Genomic DNA, 24,041 nt, shown 5'->3' on the forward strand with positions numbered 1-24,041 from the left:
ACTTTTGTAACTCAAATCTCTGCTTCTGGGCGGTCCCTGGAACAACATATTTTGAGATTGGGGTCCGCAGCCAAATACCTGTAATTTTGGGGGTCCTTGACATGAAAAAGTTTGAGAACAGCATGATTTAGAAGAAGGATTTAGAAGTCGGGTCAAAGATCGGGTCAAAGATATTCAAAGACTTGCACACATTTTCCAGTTTTTTCAAAAATAGCAGATCTACAAGCTCGCAGCGCGGCACTCGCCTATGGGATGAACCAGAGGTGAGCTTTTCCACCGAGAACCGGAGTTGTTTCCGAACCATTAAAGTTGGTTCTGAATGGGAACCACAAAATCCTTGGTTCCTCTGGTTCAATCATGGTTCAATCTGGTGGAAACGCAAGCCGGTTCGCAAGACTGAACCAAGGTTCCAAGAAAGTTGAACCGGCACTGGTTCTGGAACCGGTTCTTTGCCGGTTGGAAAAGGCCCCTGGGGTTAAGATCACTAGTATGAAAGAAGGTTAGATCAAAAAATCATCAATCCCGGGGAAATTACATAGGAAATGGGGCTAAGTTAGTCCTGGGCTTTCTGTTGCCTCTATGGTTTACATTAGACTAGAGCTTAGAAATGCTTGACATTCAACTCCAAATGTAGTTTTTCCTTTTTATATGCAGCATGTTGTTCCACCCAGTCAGTTATGGCAGGGTTTGTGACCTTATATGACCTTATACAGTGAACATGAACATTGCAGATTTCAGTTTTTTCATGTGACAGCAGCGTAATGTCTTACTGATTCCTGTGTGTGTGTGTGTGTGTGTGTGTGTGTGTGTGTGTGTGTGTGTGTGTGTGTGCGTGTGTGCGTGTGCGCGTGCACGTGTGCGCTCAGGAATACGAGGAGCGTCCAGCGGTACTTTATGGCAGTGCTCATCCCAGAGGAGTGATTCCTCCCTGTGGATCAGTGGAGGTCCCCATATTTCTGCTGGCTAAGGCTCTGGGCAGACTGCAGCACTCTGCACCCATCGCTGTGTTTGGCGGAGCACAGACGCCCCTGGTCAGTGGATGTGTGTGTGTGGTGGGGGGGGGGGGGGGGGGTAATAGTAATACACTGTGTTATAGTGCTATTAGCGTCTTGGCACAGGCCACACAATGCTTTCTTGACTATTAATTATTGAATGAAAACAATTACGCTCCTATCAATCACCTAGCCTGGGCTGGCTTCCAATTTCTGGCTTTTGATGCGGTCGGGAGCGGATGATATCCTACGTTGTAGTAAAAACGGACTACACTTTGGCAGGAAACACCAAACCGGAAACAGTTTTAACCCCTACTTGCGCATGTGCTAACTGGTTTGAAACTGTTTCCGGTTTGGTGTTTCCTGCCAAAGTGTAGTCCGTTTTTACTACAAAATGACGTAGGATATCATCCGGTCTAGACCGGATCAAACGACCTGTTTAGTAAACGAAGACCAGGCTTTCCCCCAGAAAGCCTGGTGAGCCGAGGTTATCAATCACCTTTCTCTTTTTTTTCCCCCTCCCTCCCCTCCCCTCATGCAGGAGGTTGTGTTGTCATGTATTGGACAGGGTCCAGCGGTTCATGTTCACACTCCTGAGCTGGACTATGGCAGAATCCCAGTTCTGACCGACATCACCAGAACTCTTCTTCTGTCCAACCAGTCCCCCATCCCGGCCCGCTTTACCGCTCACACAGTGAGTCTCTCTCTGTTGTCTCTCTTTTGCTCTCCTCTCCCACACCCCCAGAGGTGGAAAAAGTACTCACATCTTGTACTTAAATAAAAGTATCAATACTGCACTGTAGATATACTCTGTTAGGGTGCCCTCACACCAAAATACCTATGAGTGTGGAATCCACATTCCGCCAATGCATTTCAATGAGAGTGAAGCGGTTTCATGCCAGCAGAGGATTTCTGCAAAAAATGCTCCCTTATCATTGAAATGCATTGGCGGAAACGCAGATTCCACTCTCATAGGTATTTTGGTGTGAGGGCACCCTTACAAGTAAAAGTCCAGAATTCAAAATGAACTTGAGTAAAAGTATGAGAGTATTGGCATCAAAATGTACTTAAAGTACCCAAAGTAAAAGTACAAAATGTTTGAAAATAGCAGATCTACAAGCTCACGCGTTGTGAGCTTGTAGATCGTCTATTTTCAAATAGCCACGGTATAAAATAGGGCTAAAGTGGTTTATGTATGTTTTATAATATTATAATTTATATCTGCAAAGTAACTAGTAGCTAAAGTTTTCACATTAATAGCAGATCTACAAGCTCACACGTTGTGAGCTTGTAGATCGTCTATTTTCAAATAGCCAAGGTATAAAATAGGGCTAAAGTGGTTTATGTATGTTTTATAATATTATAATTTATATCTGCAAAGTAACTAGTAGCTAAAGTTTTCAAATAAATGTAGTGGAGTAAAAGTACAATATTTGGATCCCAGATGTAGTGGAGTAGAAGTTGGAAATACTCAAGTAAAGTACAAATACCTCAAAACTGTACTTAAAGGAGTAGTTCACCACTTTTCAACCTGTCTTCATATAATAGGTCCTCACTGATGTTCATGATAAAATATCACAATTTTTTTCTACTCAGTCCAAGTCTCCTAGGAGAGCTGTGGGAAGTTCAGAATCCATCGTCTTGTTAGCCTAGTAAACTGACTCCTCCCATCTTCAGTCGCATTCGAATGAAGGCAGGAAGAGAGACTGGTTTATGAGGCTATCGTCTTGTGACATCATCATTTTCCAAAAAAAAAAAAAAAAAAGGAAAAAAAGAAAAGCTATTTTTGAGTGAGGACCAATTATATGAACATAGGTTGAAAAGTGGTGGAGTGCCCCTTTAAGTACAGTACTTCAGTAAATTTACTTAGTTACTTTACACCACTGCACACCACCCACACATCCATCTAGCCTCTCAATCCCTCCAACAACAAACACTCACGCCCCCTGCTCCTCTGATTAATTAATTCTCTCTAATTGAGTGTGTAATTAATGAGTTAACTGGTCCAATGCTTTGTTAGCTCCAGAGATAATGGCTTGCCAGTCCAATTGCAATCCATCCCCATAACAAATTACAGCTCAGCAAAGCCGACCTCATTTTGCTTTGCTTAGAGCTTTTCACATTATAGGAGTTGGTTAGAAAAACTATTATGTGATTCCAGGACTCTCCTTTATCAATGCTCTTTATTTCTTTATTTCTTATAGCACGAGAACGAAACCATAGGCCAAATATACTGTAGGAACATATTTAAATTATACCAACTTTAGCATTTTATGCTGGACATGTTCTTTAATTGAGTTTTTGTTCAGAAGATACCATGAATCTTTTAAGGCAGTACAGTGTAGAGTTCATCAGATAACAGAGTTCATCAGAAGCCTCTTTGGGTGTCGCAGTGGCTCGGCAGATACAGTAGAGCAGTGGTTCTGTCCCCAAGGACCCCCTCTTGGGGGTCTCCCAGGTGGCCCCCAGCTAAATGTGTTAATGCAGCATCACAATCATGCTAACCCTTTATCCATATTTTATATTTTTGCCATTCAAAAACAGCAGATATACAAGCTCACAGTCACACACAGTGCTGTGAGCTTGTACGTTGTTTGCACAAAACATTTTTGAGATTGGGGTCCGCGGCAAAATACATCATAGAGTTGGTTGGTGCAAGCTTGCCACCATTGGTGTGTGAATGTGGGAAGTGAGGACGCTGGCGTCGAATGTTCGCCGCTTCACCTCCCAATGTATGAATGAATGAACCATTGTAAAGCGCTTTGAGCACTTGGAAAAGCGCTATAAAAATGCAATTCATTATACATTTTGGGGTCATCAACACGAAAAAAGTCTGAGAACCACTGCAGTAGAGTTGTCGTCTGGGAAGTAGAAGGCCCTGGCATTGTGCCTCAACGTGTCCTCAAGCAACTCACTCTTACTGCGACAAGCAGATTGGCCTCTTGCATGGCGTTGGTGCGTGAACGTGTCTGCGAATTAGTGAATGTCAGGCATCCATTATAAAACACTTTGAGTGATTCAAAAACAAGAAAAGCGCAATATAAATGCAGTCCATTTACCATTTATCTTCAAGAAATTCAATATTCATACTAACGTGGAAAATTGGACTTGAATGACTTCTCCTACCACACTCACATACTGTAGATGTACTATTATAAAGGGTGAAATCACTGAATCAAGAAGAATCAAGAAGGGTTTTATTTGTCAATTACTTATACACGCACACGCAGTGAAATGTTGGTGGGACTTGTTCCGCAGAACTTCTCCAACATAATAATATGCTACAGGGTAAGGTAATAGTAATAATTAATTGGTAATTAAATCAGTAATTAAACTGAATGACGATAATTAAATTGCTCTCAAATTGCTCTGATTGATTAGAATAATCATTCCATTTAAAGGTGCATTCCCAATAGGCCCTCTAGCATCTTTTCCCCCTAGATTAAGTGAATTTGCTGTTATGACTAGGGTGAGAAGTTCAGTCACCCGAGAGAGACTTGGGAGTAGAACCGCTGCTCCTACACTTAGAAAGGAGTAGCTTAGGTGGTTCGGGCATCTTGTACGGATGCCCCCAGAGCGCCTTCCTAGGAAGGTCCTCGATGCACGTCCCACTGGGAGGAGACCCCGTGGCAGACCAAAGACCAGGTGGAAGGATTACATCTCCAAACTGGCTTGGTATACTCCCTGAGGGAGTGGAGGATGTTGCTCGGGATAAGTAAATCTGGAAGTCTCAGTTGGAACTGTTACCCCTTTGACCCGATTCCGGATAAGCGGTTGAAGATGGATGGATGGATGGATGGATGGATGGATGGATGCATGGATGGACTGTGTTGGATGAAGTCAATAAAAATAAATGAAAACATTAGTGCAGACAAAGAATGCCTCGGAAAAAGTGCGAGGAAGAACAAATGTGCGTTGATTTCATGAGCGCACACTCATTTCTTTCTAAACATTTGTGTTATTTAACATGATGTGTTTTCTAATCAAGTAAAAACAAAAATCCAAGTGAATCATCAGTGCTGCTGCATTGCTCCTTCAGCAGAGTCATCATTCCTGAGTAATGGTATTCCACTTATCTCCGTCTGTTGTATTCCTGGCACTGCAAATGAGGCAATAAACTCCAGGGCAACATGAGATCTACAGTTCATCATTGTGTAGTGTTTCGTTTCGCCCTGTAAAGATCTTCTCCCCGTATAATGTTGGTCTCACCCCGTCAGCGCTGGCTGGGATCCCCTGGGAATAAAGTAGTGACTGGAACCGTGCCTCAATACTGCCCAAGCTGACATAGGCATTACCATGTCGTCGTTGCCGGGTGGAAACCTTGTATATCCAAAACCGTTCCTTTTTTTTATTATAATTTTAAAAATCAATTTAAAATAGTGAAAATAGCCGATTTACAAGCACACAACGGCGAGGCGTTGTGTGCTTGTAGATCGGCTATTTTCACTACTTTTGTGCAACACTTTCGTATTATGAAGTAAGCCTTCAATTTCGAAAGATAATGAGAGATACAAGGTTTCTGCCTGACAGTGACAATATATAACACACACGCACGCATGCAGGTGCACTCACACATTTGCATTACTATACTTGCAAGGACATCAATGTTTTCGTGGCATTTTTGAGTGAATTCAAGTTATACTTTATAGTTGCGTGCCAGTGTCGCATACCAAAAATAGCAGATCCACAAGTATATATCGACTCTTAACAAGTATTAAATTGAACCCCTAAATGTCTAATCATAACCCAAATTCCGACACAGAATCCTTTCCTAATTGTAAGCCCAACTCCCCAAATCTTTTCTAACCACAAGAACAACCATTTCTATTGTGAGTACCAGGAAGATTGTCCTCACATTGTCTATTTCTCAAATTCCTACTTTGAGGGGAAATTTGGACCTCGTAAGTATAGTAAATACAAAACACACACACACACACACACACACACAACGCCATGTGCACATGCATGCACACACTATAGCTCGAACGAACGTGCGCGCGCACACACGCGCACACACACACACACACACACACACACACACACACACACATACACACACACACACACACACACACACACACACACGCACACGCACACGCACACGCACACACGATCGGGCAGCTCCAGTGCAGCTATGTGACCCCGTCCTCTCCTCTGTGCAGCCGCAGCATACGCAGGGTTGAAGGGAGGAGTTTCTCTCCCAGCATTCTCAGGCATCAATCGATGCCGATGCTTCTAGAATTACATTACACTCCGCTCAATAGGCTGGCAGAGAGACGCACAAATAGACTTGAGGCATAACTATCAGTGGTGGAAAATGTACTCACTCACTCTAAAAGTATCAGTACTGGAATGTGGAAAATACCCTGTTAGTAAAAGTAAAAGTGCGGAATTCAAAATGTACTTGAGTGAAAAGTACGAAAGTAACCTATTGGCATCAAAATGTACCGAAAGTAAAAGTACTAACATTTTTGATATAGCACTAGCAGATCTACAAGCTAACGTGAGCATTGTGAGCTTGGATCAAATAGCCTAAAATGGGCTAATGTACATACAGTATGTTTTACAATATATTTGAAATAGCCTACAGTATAAAATAGGGCTAAAGTGATTAATGTATGTTTTACAATATAATCATTTATATCTTCAAAGTAAATAGAGTTTTCAAATAATTGTAGTGTAGTGCAATATTTGCCTCTGAGATGAAGTGGAGTATAAGTAAAAGTATTGGAAATTGGAAATACTAAAGTAAAGTACAAATACCTCCATACTTATGTCCAGTACTTAAGTAAATGTTCTTAATCACTTTACACCACTGCTAAACATCGCTCGCGGGCCGTGGTAGGAGAAACGCTTGCTCTTTTCTTCTTGACATTGGAGTGGGACAGACTGCCTGTCAGGGTTTAACCTCCAGTCTTTACCAAGCCTATACTGCTTCGGTTTAATATGCTTTCATTAAAGCTATACTGTGTAAGTTGCTCAACTAGTGATCAGTAGCGGTATTGCTTTTTTCGGCCGTTTTTCGGCCGGAGTCGTCGCGGACCACCGCCGCGGACCACCGGAGCGGCGCCGCAAACCACCGCGACCGATAGTAATCCGTGGAGGGGTAGAACGCATGGTAGAAGTAATTTTCTGGCCAGGATTTGTGGATTAAGAGGTTAAAATCCTTCACCATGGTAAACACTGTAGCCAAGCGGAGGCGCTTCCTGGAGACCAGAGCAGATAAGCTGTGATTGGCCGGTAGTGTACCATGTGTGCATGATCGGCGATGTGATTGGGCAACGTATACACAACGTATACAGATGATGCAGATTACGTCATTTTGGCGCGAAATCCCGCCCCTGTCACTGCTAAGAAGAAAACATATAAAGAGAAGGCTTCAGAAGCTGAAAATAACGGAGTGGGTGTTCTAAAACTTTAGCGATTTAACAGTTAGGACAATTTTAAGATTTGTTTTATAAAAAAAGTTACATGGTACAACTTTAATCATTCTCTGACTGTCAAATATTTATAGGTGCATTAAGTGAGACACCCAGAAAAGGGCTGTTGCCCAATATGTGTACTTTTCACTCAAGTTTAACCACTTCGACCCTATACTGTTTAGTGTTTACTTAGTAGGCCCCAACATTTTTGTTCCCTCTACACCAAATATCTTCACCCTAGAACAGGGATGCTATGGTCCAAGTTCTGTTTCCTGTACAGCCCAGTCATATTTTTTAACGTTTAGATGAAATCAAAGCCTGTGACGTGAAGGGACAATAAATACAGTACAGACATGGTTCTCCAGATGCCCACTCATTCATCCTAGACTGAGCAATAGTACAGTTTCACTATTTAACTCTTGACATTGTTTGGTAAAATGCACGTGGTCTGGAAGCTAGTGTGGTAAATTATGACTCAGTACAGTTGTGACATATAAAGTTAAATGGTAAATGGTGCATTTATATAGCGCTTTTATCCAAGGCGCTTTACATAGATTGTGCATTACATTCACCCATACATTCATACACCTACTCACCGGGAGTGAGTCTTGCTCAAGGACTATTTGACATTAACTCGGCATTAGCCCGGATTCGAACTGGGAACCCTTCGGGAAACCTTCGTGCTCTAATAACGGTTTCTCTACCCCTGAGCTATGCCGTAACATTTTTAAGAGGTGAACAGGCCGTTGCTGGTCACTGCAGTACTGCAGACTTGAGTTCCAAACCCCTTGGACCTCCCCTGCATTACAAAGGCAATCGATGGTAATGAACGAGTGGGAAGTGACAGGTTTGATGTGATTATTGGAATTTCAGTCACGTTACTCCTGTCTCTGGAGAGTCAGATGCACCCCCCATGACCACTCCACTTTACTCCTCCTCTGTTGACCCCACCTCTTCACTGATCACCCTGGTATTGATCCACTCAGAGTCTGTTTTCACCAGCTCAACTCACCCCATTGCACAAACGCTGAGAAAGTGATCAATGACTCTTAAATTCACTCACTGGTCAATTGGTGCGTGTTTTCATTTGCTGTGTGTGTTTGAATGCACGCTCACACACACTCACGCACGCACGCACACACGCACGCACACATACCCTCTGTAATGAACCAATTTTGAATAATCTCTGCGACTGACCTCCGGACCTCGTAATTTCTGTTATTCCAGTGGCTTATTCTTATTTTGCATCCACCGGCCAGTTGCTCAGTACATTAACACAATTATCAGATGTGGGTTCCCCTGCCGAGACGAGGAGATAATTCCTCATCAATCAGCATTCTGGCGTGTTGTACTGTACTATAGGCAGCGATATCTTCTAGGATGCGCGAGGGCTTGGGCTGCAGTCTGGGACTCATTCTGAGGATCCCCATTAACCCATTTAGGCGTAGAATTATTGAATACTTTAACCGGTGAAAAATAGCAGATATACAAGCTCACAGCGCGGCACCGAGTGCCGCGCTGCGAGCTTGTAGATCTGCCATTTTTGAAAAAGTTGTGAAAATGTGTGCAAATCTTTGAATATATGTATTTTCAAAGCAAACGTTTGTAACAAAAGATTTGCTTCTGGATGGTCCCTGCCCCTGGAACTAAATATTTTGAGATGGGGGGTCCGTGGCCAAATACATATCATTTTGGGGGTCCTTCAAATGAAAAGGTTTGAGAACCACTGACAGTAGTCTCTCAAGAACTGACTAACTGAGCTCCATTTAAGTGAAAAGGACCTTTTCTTTGACGATGGCTGGCCAGATTGCTGACATAGAAACATAGGTTTTTCAAAAAATCTTAGAAGGATTCAAAAGACACTTATAGAATCGGGTCAAAATTCAAATTTTCACGATTTTTCAAAAATAGCAGATCTACAAGCTCGCAGCGCGGCACCCGGTGCCGCGCTGTGAGCTTGTATATCTGCTATTTTACAATAGCTAAAGTATAAAATAATGATACACAATAATGTGTACCCGTTCTGAATAGGTTAAGAGTTTATGTCCAAATCATCCATCAGCAGCGATGCTGCATAGAGGACATTGATTGTGATGCTCAACCGCTGCGTGCTCAGATACAGTACAATGAGCAGAGCAGAAGGGAGATCAGGCCAGGCGATCTGCTGAGTTGAACAGGACTATGGAGACAAACTTAAAGAGTTATGTCTGTTTTCTCATTAGATTAGGCCTTATTCAAATAAATGCCATCGCTTAGTGATCCATAGAGCACGGAAATAAAAGGATTATTGAGTTCATCTCATGCAAGTCCTTTTCTATGGATGCAATTAACTTTGGAAATCAAATAGGTTCCAAGAGATTGTAAATGTAAGAGAAAATAATTACCAGTGTCATGATTTCTTTTCTTTAAAAAAAAAAAAATCCAATTCCTGAAGTTTCTAGGGTTCAAGGATGTTGTGTGTCTGGGGGTAAAAACTAAGGGAGAAGTAAGCTTGAATGTAAGCTCTGGTTACTCACATTGAAACTTGACCTCTCTGTTCACTGTTTGATCAATATGGATATCCTCTCCTGCACAGGAAGTACTTGGTCTGACTGTAAACCACTGTTCTACATACAGTAATAGTAATACTGTTCTACACATAGTAATGTTAGAGTACATAGACATAGAGTATACAGTTCCTTCAGATTTACACAAAATATCACATACAACATCAAATAATGTAATTGCATCGTCAGCTATGTGATATTTTACCATCACTGTGTCTAGAGCATGTATGTGCAGTTACATTTTAGTGTACAGTATATAGCATATTTCAGACAAGGATGTCACCCTCTCTGTCACGCGACCGAGTATTTCCCGGTGAATCTGTGCGCAAAGGTGGGGGCCGATGGGCAAGGAGGGTTGCGAGCTTATGAGAAACAACTAAAATAAGACCTTAAAACCTGGCGAAAACAGTTGCGTGCATTAGCGGAAGATGACGATAAAGGAAATCATTTAATGGAAAACATTAAATTAACTTCTGAAAAGCATAGGCCTACACAGCCTTAAAACATGGCAAAAACAGTTGCGTGCATTAGCACAGATTCACCGGGAAATACTCGGTCGCCTCTGTCACACACTCACTCTCTCTCTCTTTTTGTTCAGGTCCGTGCAAAGTCTCTGTGGCGTGTGGAGCCCAGTGAAGGGGAGGTGCCGCCAGAGGGACAATTGGAGCTCAGGCTAGTGGCACACCTAAAAGATACACTCCCTTTCCAGGACAGGTTGCAGCTGGCCATCCATGATGGTCAGACGCACACAATTCCTCTGTCCGCCACAGGCACCGGCACCACCGTTGTGAGCGACCGGCCCTTTGGCCCAAGACTTGACCTGGGGACACACTTCAGGTTAGAATTCCCATCCAACAGGCATCCAACAGCTCCATCACAATGTTTACCTTTGAAATAGCATTCTGACACAAAATGGAAAACGCGATGACTGTATGAAAGAGTTTTTCTGAACATACAACTGAGGTGTTTGGCAATGAAACCAAGTTAAGAATAGGTTTCACAGACAGACCTCTGCCAAGGTGACAGTTACTTTACTTTATTCGTTTATTTGGATGGGACAGCGTGAATTAATGAACAATATATACCAGTAAGACGCCCTAATTGCCCGAAGAGACCTCGCCCTAAATGGCAAGGTCGCACACATGGGTGCTTTGGCATGTATACCCTTCTGCTGAGCTGCTAGAATCATCACTTTGATGTCAGAACAGGTCAGCTATATCCTAGTCTCTCGATTACAGACTCCCTCATTGCTGCAAAGTGAAAATGACCGACCTTTTCTTTGACGATGGCTTGCCAGATTGGCTATATCCATATATGAGTGTGTGAGGTCAGATGTAGAGGTATTGACCAGTTCCATATATGGAGATCTATGTGATGATCCAGTCGTCTCCATGTATGGATATCCAGGTGATGATAGTCTGCGGTCTTGATTTGCAAATTCATTCTGTCTTGGCCATATGGAGTGTCCATAATATGGGCATTGCCAAATATGGGCTTGATATTGATGACATCAGGGATCTCCATATATGATTGCCAGAACAGGCTGTCTTGATGTCAGAACAGGTCAGCTATAGACATTGAGGCGTTACGGACTGACTGACTCACTGCCGGACAGAATGTGCCACTTACGGTCAAAATGATGTAATGTAAATACCTAGCATCCTTAGCACATGGAAATGTGCCCTTTTTGCCAATAGCATTTGATTATGCTTTAATCAGTTGTTCCCATGCCCGCTATTGTCTTGAATGTGCATTGACCTGAGTAAAACAAATTTCCCTTGTGGATAATAAAGAAATCTAATCTAATAACCCATCTCTTTTTTCCAAAGTAATGTGGTGTTGTATGTTGATCTGTTGCATTTGTGTGACAGAACATGTCCACTGCCGCACTCACCCCACAAGTTAATCAGTTCTTCATTGGACCAGCTCCAAGCATTCCACCCTGTTTTGTGCAAATCCATTTAGAAAAAAAAACTGCTTCAGATATCCTGCTAACAGACAGACAGACTACAGACAGACAGACAGACAGACAGACTGACTGACAGACAGACAGACAGACAGACTGACAGATGGACAGGCAGGGATGACAATAACAGGATGATCAATGAAAGTTGAATTTAGTTGAACTAGCATATCGTCACTGTCGGGCAGAAACCTCATATCTCCAAGTTTCACATTTTGTACATTTCTTTCGCAAAAGTAAAGCACTGCTTCATCACACAAGGCCGTCGCACAAAAGTAGTGAAAACAGCCGATCTACAAGCACACAACGCCCTCGCACCGCGATGGCGTTAGTTTAAATAATAGTTTAAATAATTTTTAAAATGATAAATACAAAACAAACGGTTTTGGACATACAAGGTTTCCACCCGACAACGACGATATGATCCGCTCTCTCCTTTTCCCTGTGTGTCCTAAGCCATGGGCCCTGTCAGTACCACTTCAGGCTGACCAACCATGGCCAGCGGCTGCATCGTTTGTACTGGGCCACTGACAACTCCCCTCTGTTCCCTGGCGGAGCCGCCCTGTCAACCAAGACCTCCAGAGAGGGAAACATCTCCCTGCCACCCATCACAGCGCCACGGAGGGGAGGAAAGGCTGCTGCTGGCCGGGTATCCCTGGCCCAATCCACCAAGGACAAGCCTGTGTTCAGCCTCAGCCCCTCTCGCGTGGAGCTATTCCCAGGCTGCTCTGTTGACATGGTGCTGACGGGATCCTCTGACTCGCCGAAGGTGAAAAGAAACCACAACAACAATAACACAAACCCATGAAAATAGGCTCTCCCATCAGCGCATTTGTTTTCTGGTCAGTGCTAGATTGGACTTTTGAACTGAACAGTGGTTAATTTACAATTTACAATTTAGACATTTATCAGACGCTCTTAACAGTTTGGCTGCTCTTGGTAGCCAAACACGTTCACAGACGAGATAAGGTTTCCATGGTAACCCGCATCTCAGACGCTTGCTACGGGTGCTGGTGAAAGAAAAAACTGCATACGTCATGACGCAACGCAGCCAGAAGCAACCGAGAGCGGCCATTATCCATTGACTCCTATTCTATACTGAAACATAAAAACGGCTTTATCTCGAAATAAGGTGCAAATAACGCCGAGGAGGCCGAGATCAGCTTGTCTTCACGGCGACACTATGCCGTGATGGTCGGCCCCGGTTAGGATTTTAGTTTTCGCGACCGTTTGTAAACAAACAGATCTCCTTCCTGGATCGTCAGTGTACACCCACGTGCACACGCACGGAGCTTCCGGGGCTCTTCAAAATAAAGCGTAAGTGAATGGTGGCGTCCTGAGTGTTAATCCAGAGCGAATAAGCAAGGTAATACATCAATACAATAAGCAAGGTAATACATCAATACAATAATCAATACATCAACATCAATACATCAAATGCATAGAAAAATCAATCTAGACAAAAATAACGTAGGTAGACCGAGCCCCCAATCAGTAAAAAAGTTTTATATAAAAACCTAAAAAATGCTATCTAGCTTTCATGTATGGTCATTGGTAGGCGTGTGCTACGGTAAGTGCTATGGGCCTAGGTGGAGTCTGAAGAGGTGAGTCTTCAGGCCAAGTTGTTTTACCTGAGATGGCGAGTGCTTACTCAGAAGGTAACTAGATGTACAGTACTGTATCTTCCAGATAACTATAGATCATCCTCTCTGTGCCAGGTGGTGCATGAGCGTCTGGCGTGCCATGCCATCCTGGGTCATCAAGGCCGCTATGAGCACATCATGACCGTGGACATCACCTGCTGCTTTGTGACTCCTGTGCTGAGCTTCTCCTCCAGGCAGCTCAGCTTCTACACAGAGAAGGTTGGTCAAAATGACAACTGACATGGCTCTCGCCAGTACATATTTGGGCATTCACGAATAGCGATTTTTAGTATTCGAATTATTCTACCTCAAAGTATTTTAATAGTCGAATAATCGACAAGAAATATATATATATTTTTTTTCATCCAATACAAAATTTCAGTCTAGTAGTGACAGTTGCATTCCTCCATCATGACATGGAATTTGCCGGCTGGCCGCTGTTTTTATCACTGGTAATTAGTTCCGGGAGACGAAGCGTGAAGCATGACATTAGTATAGACGAGTAAGACTCCCTAATCGGGAGATAAGCGACCGTCAGGTCGCAGCGTGATTTTAGGGCAAAATGTGTAGGAGCAGTGTCCAAAAATGTGGTTGAAAAAAATCGGCCTGATGGTGGCGCTGAGTGTAGACATAGTGTGTACCGATTTGTGTGATTTTAGGGCAAAATCTGTAGGAGCAGTGTCCAAAAATGTGTTTGAAAAAATTGGCCTGAAGGTGGCGCTATATGGGACAGATCCATGTTGATGACATGAGTGTAGACATACTGTGTAGCGATTTGCGTGATTTTAGGGCAAAAATTGTAGGAGCAGGGTCCAAAAATGTGTTTTAAAAAATCGGCCTGAAGGTGGCGCTATATGGGACAGATCCATGTTGATGACATGAGTGTAGACATACTGTGTACCGATTTGAGTGATTTTAGGGCAAAAATTGTAGGAGCAGTGTCCAAAAATGTGTTTTGCAAGAATCCGCCAGTGGCGCTAGAAGAGGGCCATGTGAGAAATGAGGGGTGGGGTCTCCGTGCCGCCGAGGCGGACGAATAGGTACCGGCCCCGGCTCTCCCGGTCGCTCCTAGCCCGAGTTACGGCATTTTATGTACGCTGCAGTGGCAGGGGGTCCTCCACTGGGGGCGCCACCACTTTTGCATCCGTGCTGGAGCACCAGGAGTCGGTGATCCCCGGGAATTCCCCGTGAGCAGCCCCGTTGGGGTGGTCATTTGGTCATTTTTGCACATTTGGTCATTTTTTACATCTGGGGGTCCCACAGGGACCTGGGGGTCCCTGGAGCTCCGGGGGTCCTTGGAGGTTGTAGTTTGGCAGGTAAGGAGTGTGTGTGCAAAATTTGGCATGGATCGGGGCAACGGTTGCGGAGATATGAGCAGGGCAAGAGTGTGACGTGTGAGGTGTGACAGACAGACTGACTGACGGACTGACGGACTGACGGACGGACGGACGGACGGACTTACACTTTGTGCAGGGTTTGATAGTAAATGCGACCTACGGTCGCAATAAGAAAAAATATTGGTCTGTATCTCCAAATTATTTATTTATTTATTTTTAGTGTTGCTTGGCCCCCTCCTTTTGGCCTTTTTCCTTCTACATGAAATCTCTTCACCAAAAATAATCTACTGTAAGCTCTTGTAGATCGGATATAGCTGAATGTTCTATATTCATTGAATGTTTATATATTATTACAGTAGGGTTCAAGTGGTTACGTGGTTAACTGTAATAATGTAAAAATGTACCCATAAGGACAGGACACTGTATGTTTGTTTATTATTATATTTGTATTTTACAGGTCCCAGGAACAAGTCTAGTGCCGCTGTATGAGAAGCTGGTCTTGAAGAATGTGTCATCCTTGTCTCTGACCATGGATCTGTCCCTGGCTGAGCCTTTTTCTCTGTGTGACACCCTTGAAGACCCCACACCAGTCACCACCAAGGTACAACACCCTCCACCCCTCCACACCAGTTACCACCAAGGTACAATACCCTCCACCCCTCCGTTAGCCATTAGTCTTAAGGTCTTTGCACACTGCTGCGTTTTTCGGGCCGAATATCGGAGTGAATTTTGGAGCGCGTAAATAAAAAAAATCAACCTCGCGTTATGTCAATCACGTTTGCACACTGCCGCACTGAGTCCCTTGCTCTCTCTCTCTTTCCTCTCTCTCAATCTTTCCATAAAAGCGCAATCAAGGATGGATATTAACTACAAGAACCCTTTTCTGGACATGTCATAATTGGCAAACATTCGGCGAAAATAGCAGATAGCTTGTAGATTTGCTGTTTTTGGTGAAGAGATTTGCCGTAGAGGGGAAAAAGGAGGGAGCCCAGTATAGACTCCTGGGGACCTCCTGTCAACAAACATTAAAGTATAGACTGTAAAGGATTTAAGTGGTTAAGCCCAGTTTGGTTTCTTACTGTAGCTCACTCACTCTATTGAGCGCAGGAAGTCATGACGTAGCTAGTTCAGGAGGGGCGAGTTAAGGGTTGACAGCGCGCCGGGGGGGGCGGGGGCCAGCGGCCTCAGCCCCCCCTTTACCCAGAGTACATTAGACCTAGCTGCACAGCTATAGTCAGTTGCTAAGCTCAACGCTGCCACGGAGGTCGCTGCTACGAGAGCTAATCGCTACACATTTTGCCACGTCGTCGGGAGCTGCTACCAGGCTAGCCAGCCTGCGCGGTCGCTGATCAGTAGATCAATGAGGTTCGCTTTCTATTTTGTCTATTATTTATTACTTCTTAGTCTACTCACCATGTCGGGAAGTTCTCAGTCGGATCCGGAAGAGCCCCAGGGTGAGGGAGAGGAAGTCGAGATGATCCCGGACTCCGGGGTCCCACCAGCTCAGCAGGAGGAACCAGCTACTCCGCGCAGAAGCCCTAGGCTGCATCAGTCGCTGACGCTGAACCCAGCGGAGTGGCCAGTTCACAGGATTCTGGACGAGCTGTATCTGAACGGGTGGTCACCCCCGATGGGGCTCGGCCACGAGGGGCTGTTTCAGTTTATGTGCGCGGCGCGCAAACCAGCCGGTGATCAAGAGCCCCCGGCGGCCAAGGGGAAAGGGCAAGGCAAGGGGAAGAGGCCCGCAAAAGCCGACACCCAGGCTCCACCGAAAAAGAAGAAAGGCGGTGTACCCAGCGGCGTACCCAGCGGCAGCAGCGTACCCAGCGGCAGCGGCGTACCCAGAGGCAGCGGCGCACCCAGCGGCAGCACTCCTGTCCCCGCCGGCGGCGAGGACGGCTTCGGGGGCAAAGGCGCGAGCATGGAGGTGCTTCTAGCGCTGGCGGACCTGAAGTCCACCTTGTCGGGGATGAACCAGCGCATCCAGCGGCTGGAGTACAGCGGCGCAGGCCCGTCCAACGGAGGTCCAGGGCCAAGCGGGGCTCCACCGAGGGACAGCGAGGCTTCCTTCATCCCTCGCAGGAATCTAGGAACCGCAGTCGCGGCGCCAGCAGCGGGGTCTCCGTTCATCTCCCCGGCGGCTGCCATCCCCGAAGCGCTGAGAAGCCAGATTCTAGCAGGTAAATAGCACCGCTTGTTTGGCCCTATTGCTGGCTGGGGTTAAACCGCCGCTAAATATTCTTTAAATGTGTTGGCAGGTCAGGATGTGAATCTGGTCAAGATTCTCTTATGCGCCGCTGAATCCTCGGCTGAGAGGTTCCTCGACTGCGGGGAATTTTCAGTTATTCTGAAGGACAACGATCCTAGATTGTCTAAGTCACTGACATTGGCGGAGTTTAACGTAGCCTTCGGGGTTTATCGCGATACTATGTGCGAGATCTATCAGGAGCGCAGGGCCGAGTTGGACAATTACATGTCCATTATTTCCGACTTAGCTTATACTTATGGGGGAGGACTCTTCTATGAGTATCACAAGAGTTTCTCCTCGAAGGCTGCGATGCACATCCAGCGCTTCAACCAGCGCATCGATTGGTCTGTTCAAGACCTTAGTTTGATTAGCCGACATTTCACGGCGCACCCGCCGCTGTCATGCTTGGTCTGTGACTCACATAGCCACAGGACCGACTTATGCCCCAAGACCGGTGCCCAGAATCCGGCAAGTAAGCCTAAATCCTTCCCGCCCGCTAATCAGCACCCGCAGATGGGGTACGGGCAGTCAGCGAACCCAAGACAGCAGGTGTCGTATGGTCCTACTCGCAATATTCCTTTGTGTATACAGTTTAATGAAAATGTCTGTACATTTCCTAAATGCAAATATATGCATGCTTGCAGTTGGTGCGGGGACAGCCACCCCAAATCTGTGTGTCCCAGGAGGACGAGGCCAGAGTCCAAGAATGGGAAAAAATAAAAAAGATGCATCCCTCAACTCCAGTGGACGTGCCGGCTCTCTCTGCTGCCCTATCAGATCACCCGAACAAATGCTGGGTTAAATATCTGATTACGGGTTTGACTCAGGGGTTTCTAGCGGGGCTTTGTTGGTTGCCTAATGTGTCGCATGTGTGCAATAATCTCAAGTCAGCTCTCGCGGAGCCATCCATAGTGGATTCTCTCCTGGCGAAAGAGAAGGGAAAGGGGCACTTAATAGGTCCGTTCGACGAAGCGCCGTTTGGCGTGTTCAGAGTTAGCCCCATAGGGCTAGCCACTCGGAAATACTCGGGGAAAAAACGCCTCATTTTCGACCTTTCCGCCCCGCATGGTGGCACCGTTCCTAGCATTAACAGTTTAATACCGCTGCCACCGTTTTCTCTCTTTTATGCTTCAGTAGATCAGGCCGCTCAGATGATAAAATCCGCGGGGCCAGGAGCCTGGCTGGCTAAAGCGGACATTGTGGACGCGTTCAAAGTTATGCCGTTACACCCTTCACAATGGCACTTGTTTGGCATTCAATGGCGTTCTAAACTATATTTTGCGGTAAAGCTAACGTTCGGGTGCCGCAGCAGCCCCCGCATTTTCGACACGCTGTCGGAAGCGCTATGCTGGATCTTGTATAACACGTTTAAACTCCCCTTCGTTCTCCACTTGTTAGACGATTTTCTAACTATTGATTTTGCTAATGCACCGCCCGCTAGAGGTATTGAGACAGTGCGCAAAGTGTTCAATAGTCTCGGAGTGCCGCTCTCCGAAGAAAAAACGGTCGGCCCCTTAACTAGGATCGAATTCTTAGGAATCATGCTGGATAGTGTTCTAATGCAGGCCGCCTTGCCGTTAGAGAAACTCCTAAGAATTAGAGAGATTATTAAGGAAACAGCGGAGGCGCCAGCAGTTTCAAAAAGGGCGCTGCTATCCTTGCTAGGTCACCTTAACTTTGCGATGCGCATTATTCCCCACGGCCGCTCGTTTGTGTCTAGATTAATCGACCTATCAAAGGGAAAAAAGGCTCTCTCAGATATTATTGAATTAGACGAGGGGAGCCGGTCAGATCTCAAGTTCTGGTCACTGTTTCTGGCTCAATGGAACGGAATCTCCTTCTTCTACAATGAGGAAGAGGAGGCCTCCGAAGCCATGCAGTTCTTTACGGACGCGGCCCCCTCCGTCGGGTTCGGGGGATTCTTTAAAGGGGAATGGTTTGCCAGTTCATGGCCAAATGAAATGCTAATGCTACCTCAAGGTTGTAAATCTATTGCATTATTTGAACTGTACCCCATTGTTGTAGCTGCCTCCCTATGGGGAGACAAGTGGGCCCGGAGGAAAATCTCCGTTCGATGCGATAACGAAGCAACAGTTCAAGTTATTAATAAAGGGCGCTCTTCAATTAGCATTATTAATAAATTCGTAAGACGCCTTACCTGGCTAGGCTTGCAGAACAATTTCATCATGCGGGCAGAGTCCATTCCAGGCAAACAAAATCGTATTGCTGACGCTCTGTCCCGTTTAAAGTTCCAGGAATTCCGCATGCTATGTCCGGAGGCCGCAGCCAGAGGCCTGACGGTTCCATCATTCGCGGAGATGTCGCTGGATTAATTCAGGAAAGGCCCCTGGTCTCCTTATGGGAGGCCGCAGAGAAATACATGCGCAAGGGCCTTGCCCCAAGCACCATTAAATCCTATGACTCAGCATGGTGGTTTTTCTGCAATTTTTGTGAACGTTTTGCATGTCCCTTGCTTCCCCTCAATATCCCAATGGTGTGTGCGTTCATAGTTCATGCTTTCGAATCTAGGAAGTTACAGGCCGGGTCCATTAAAGCAATTATTTCGGGCATTCAATTCCATCTCCGTTGCCGTGACCCGACGGTACCAAGTATTCTAAGCAACCCAGCCATTCACCTGTTGCTCAACGGCATCAAGAAGGAGCGAACTCAAGGCAATGATAGCCGCTTACCTATCACTATAGCGGTGCTTCACAGGTTGGTGGGGAAATTAAGGGGAGGCCTATTCGCATGGCACATTAATGTCATGTTGGAAGCTGTTCTATTATTCGCCTTCTATGCTTTCCTACGTTGCGGGGAATACACGGCGAGCACCCTGTCTTTCGACCCATCTGAGGGCCTCTGCTTTTCTGATTTAGTAATGGAAGATACGCATTATACTGTTTTGCTAAAAAAGTCAAAAACTGATAAATTTAGCGTAGGCACGCCGGTAGTGGTGGCAAAAACTAACTCACTTTTTTGTCCTTTCACTTCCATGGCGAGATATTTGGCGGTCCGGCCGATGTCAGCTCCTAATGATCCACTGTTTCGCACCACCGAGGGGAGGCCCATGACAAGAGCCTGGTTCGCTGATAAGCTGAAGGCGTTGTGCCAGAGCGAAGGCCTGGCGCCGGCCCTCTACACGCCGCACTCCCTGCGTATCGGAGCAGCAACTTCAGCAGCCCTTCTGGTGCCTTCGGCTACAATCCAGTCCCTGGGTCGATGGTCATCGGCAGCCTATGTGCGTTACATCAGGTTCAGCAGGCCAGAGATTCTCCAAGCTCAGAGGCTCATGAGCAGCCAGGCGACGCTGGAGTGACCGAACCAGCGGTCGATTAAAGACTGATTGCGTCAAGCTGAGAGTAATCAGGGCGCTTCAGGCGGAGCCATGTATACTGTGGGAGGTTTTCTTCCCTAGCAAAGCAAGGTGGTCGGGGGTGGTAGAATATTAAAAAGGGCTGCATAAATCATGTATAAAAAATATAAAATGCATAAAAACAAAAAATAAAAAATAAAAATGTATTTAAATTAATAAAGTATTCTGGGTGCTGGGCGCAATGTTTTTGTATGCTTAGATAGGTTAGTTTAGTTATATGCGCTTCTGGTCACAGCAGTGTCCAAGCTGTTAGGCCCGCGGAAACAAATCATCCTCACCGATGATTAGGAGCCTTATGGATTCTAAAGCATTGCGTGTTTTGGGGGGGGACCCGCGTGGGTCCTTTCTTTGGGGGTATCGGATCATGTGTCCACGGAGAGCTTAATTCACGATATAACGTTATATATATCGTGACCCGCGGTACACTGATCCGATGGTAGAATCCATATGCCACTCCTAGGTTCCGCTTGAAGTTTAGATAGTGCTGCATTTAACCATGCTTGCTGCTTATTCCATTATGCTATCTGCTGCTCATGTCATTAGTTGCTGCTGTATTTGCTGCTTATCTCTATGTGCTATATTGCTGCTTGTATGCTTTCATTCTTGTCAATAAAGCCCCTTCAACCTAATGGTCGTCCCTCCTGAAATTGAGCGCAGGAAGTCATGACGTAGCTAGTTCAGGAGGGGCGAGTTAAGGGTTGACAGCGCGCCGGGGGGGGCGGGGGCCAGCGGCCTCAGCCCCCCCCTTTACCCAGAGTACATTAGACCTAGCTGCACAGCTATAGTCAGTTGCTAAGCTCAACGCTGCCCCACCGCCATCCCCAGCGTCCACCTCAATGGATTATGCTTATCCCCGCTGGGGGTATCGGATCATGTGTCCACGGAGAGCTTAATTCACGATATAACGTTATATATATCGTGACCCGCGGTACACTGATCCGATGGTAGAATCCATATGCCACTCCTAGGTTCCGCTTGAAGTTTAGATAGTGCTGCATTTAACCATGCTTGCTGCTTATTCCATTATGCTATCTGCTGCTCATGTCATTAGTTGCTGCTGTATTTGCTGCTTATCTCTATGTGCTATATTGCTGCTTGTATGCTTTCATTCTTGTCAATAAAGCCCCTTCAACCTAATGGTCGTCCCTCCTGAACTGCACATATTTGGGGGAAAGTATACAGTATGTATAACAGTGGTGTGCTCTACTGTGTTACGCTATATACGTACTGTAGTATGACGTGCCGATTTCTTTTGAAAGAAAGCGAAGCCCTCTACTAACCATTTCATCCATTGAAACTAGGTAGTGCTAGAACACACCGCTGATGTATAAATAATGTTATAAAATGGATCTATTATGTAAATAATAAAATAATACTGCTAAGAAGCCAAGTATAATAACACTCTCTTATCATTCCACCTGTCTTTTATCTTCACTTTCTGTTAATGAGGATCATCTGCCTTTCTGTAACACCTCACCCTATATCTCACAAAGTTTGCTAGGTTCAGTTTCAATCCTGTCGCACCTCCAACGGTTACGGTTACCTTACTGTGTCAATAGAAATAGAATTAAACTCTGGACTACCAGATTGGCCTCCTTGTTGAATTTGACGTCATGCTTCATCTTTAACTGTAATCAAATTTGCGCTGAGCTGCTATCAGCAAGGCTGCTCCGTGCTGCAAATCCTAAACCCTGGATTAGCCTTAGACCGCTGTTGAACAGAGTAGAAGGTGCTACCAAGGGTATTGACTGATATCTCTGGGTGACTTCACATGGCTTTCAAAGGCAGTAAAGTTTAGAGGGATTATTGTACTGTTTTTGAAGTAATGCTTTTCTACAGTCAGCTTTTCGACAATCAGCTGCAAATGCCGCTATGCGACGCTCAATACCACACAAACGCATCTTTCCTCATTCCAGCGACTTGATTTCTCAAATGCTCTTGGGCAGTTTAAGGCTGTGTGCTTCTGCTGTGGTGACAGGGCTCGCTGTTTAACCCAGCCGTGGGACGCGTTTAACAGTATGTCTACTAACGCTTGACGTTGTAACATTGTTGTTGCAAACTTTGAAAAGGAGCTTAGTTTGCAACGTATCGGTTGTTTAATATTGAAAGCAGTTCCATAGACCGATGTAATTTCCTGTAGTTCTCCGTCTCTCTCTCTCTCTCTCTCTGTCACCCACACACATACACACAAACTGTAGTTGCTACGGATACCTCAAAAGGTTTAAATAAAAAAAGGCAAAATGTGACGTAAAACTCGTCGAGCACTGTATTGCGAAAGAAGCATACAAACACAAACTCTGCAGTAAATATGCATTTAAAAAAAAAAATGTATTACTTTCCCTCGTAGCATGCATTATATATTTCTACGTAGTGGGGAGACTTGTACACGACCGGTTTGGTAGGAGTAGGCGGGATGGAAGCAACAATTACCCCTCAGTAATTGTTGTGCTGGGATGTCCAGTGTGTCCAAGTGATAAGGCAAGCGTAAGTGCAGTTATTGTGATGTGATGATATTGTACAGTATGGGGGATTCTTTTAAATACCCAGTAATGTAAATACAATACAATTTAGTAAAACATGTAATTATATATATCTGATCATAATTCTAACAGCCCAAGAAGTACACAAACTTCAAGCCCAAAAGGTTGTGTGCTCAAAATAGCACAAAGTATATATTTTTTTTCTAGTTAAGTAATTTCTAAATGTACTGTGAAATTTTGATGAGTAAGCCCGTGCCCAGGGGGTAACTTTCTAAATAGGATTTCTCTGCAGGCTGGCGGCTCTGCACTGGGGGCTTTCCAGGTTATGTGCGTATGAAATTCTGTTCATCTAAGGTTTCTTTACCTTAGATTAACTTGCTAGCAGTTCAATTCACAAAACCCCTACCCCCTCTGATAGAGTTCCTACCAGAGCTCTGATTTCCATTTCAAGGGTGGGTTGGGATGTACACATTTGGGCTGGTGCCTCCTTGATAGATCTCCACCAAAAAATGAAGCTGTATATTTTGAGAACATCTGCCTTGCCCCCAAAAAACGCAATAATAAATAAATAAATAACAATAACAATAAGGTTATTCTATGTACATTGTATTGTTCATATACGAATGCTGTTCTCCCAAAAGTAGGCTAAAGCCCCTTTCAAACGGGGGCGGTTGACGCGCCCCAGTAATTCATTTTCAATGAGAGGCGGGCGATTATTTGGGACTCGCAGAGAAGTTGAGGGGCTCGTTTCATGCATGCGATTGTGGGCGACAAGAGCTGGATTGTGGTCATCTTTGAAATATTGCCCGGCGTTTACTCGCGGAGTGATTGTGTTTGTGTCCCCAAGCAAGATCCAAGCGAGAACGCCAGCGTTAATAGTCCACTGTCTGAAACGGCCTTAAAGGTGATACACCATGCATTTAAAAAGTATTTATGTCATATTGTTTATGTCCCAAAAACGTTTTTCAAAAGGTTTGAGGCTAAATTACCACTCCTGAATAGAGAGCCTCTCTCATTTTTGAATGGCTCTCAGAGCA

At 45.1% G+C, this 24,041-nt stretch overlaps 1 protein-coding gene across 1 annotated transcript in view; it reads left to right on the forward strand.

Annotated features, from left to right (window-relative positions):
- Positions 1 to 24,041, forward strand: part of hydin (HYDIN axonemal central pair apparatus protein) — a gene marked incomplete at both ends in the record, with an annotated part of 211,630 nt that overhangs the window by 61,003 nt on the left and 126,586 nt on the right. Inside the window, 8 exons of the mRNA XM_080737231.1 lie at positions 867 to 1,031; positions 1,534 to 1,686; positions 10,559 to 10,797; positions 12,380 to 12,692; positions 13,642 to 13,785; positions 15,361 to 15,504; positions 16,336 to 17,083; positions 20,178 to 20,452. Coding sequence (XP_080593357.1) covers positions 867 to 1,031; positions 1,534 to 1,686; positions 10,559 to 10,797; positions 12,380 to 12,692; positions 13,642 to 13,785; positions 15,361 to 15,504; positions 16,336 to 17,083; positions 20,178 to 20,452 — 2,181 coding nt within the window. The remainder of the gene's footprint in view (positions 1 to 866; positions 1,032 to 1,533; positions 1,687 to 10,558; positions 10,798 to 12,379; positions 12,693 to 13,641; positions 13,786 to 15,360; positions 15,505 to 16,335; positions 17,084 to 20,177; positions 20,453 to 24,041) is intronic.

The sequence above is a fragment of the Nannobrachium achirus genome, assembly GCF_963921795.1.
Source record: "Nannobrachium achirus genome assembly, chromosome: 11".
NCBI lineage: Eukaryota > Metazoa > Chordata > Actinopteri > Myctophiformes > Myctophidae > Nannobrachium > Nannobrachium achirus.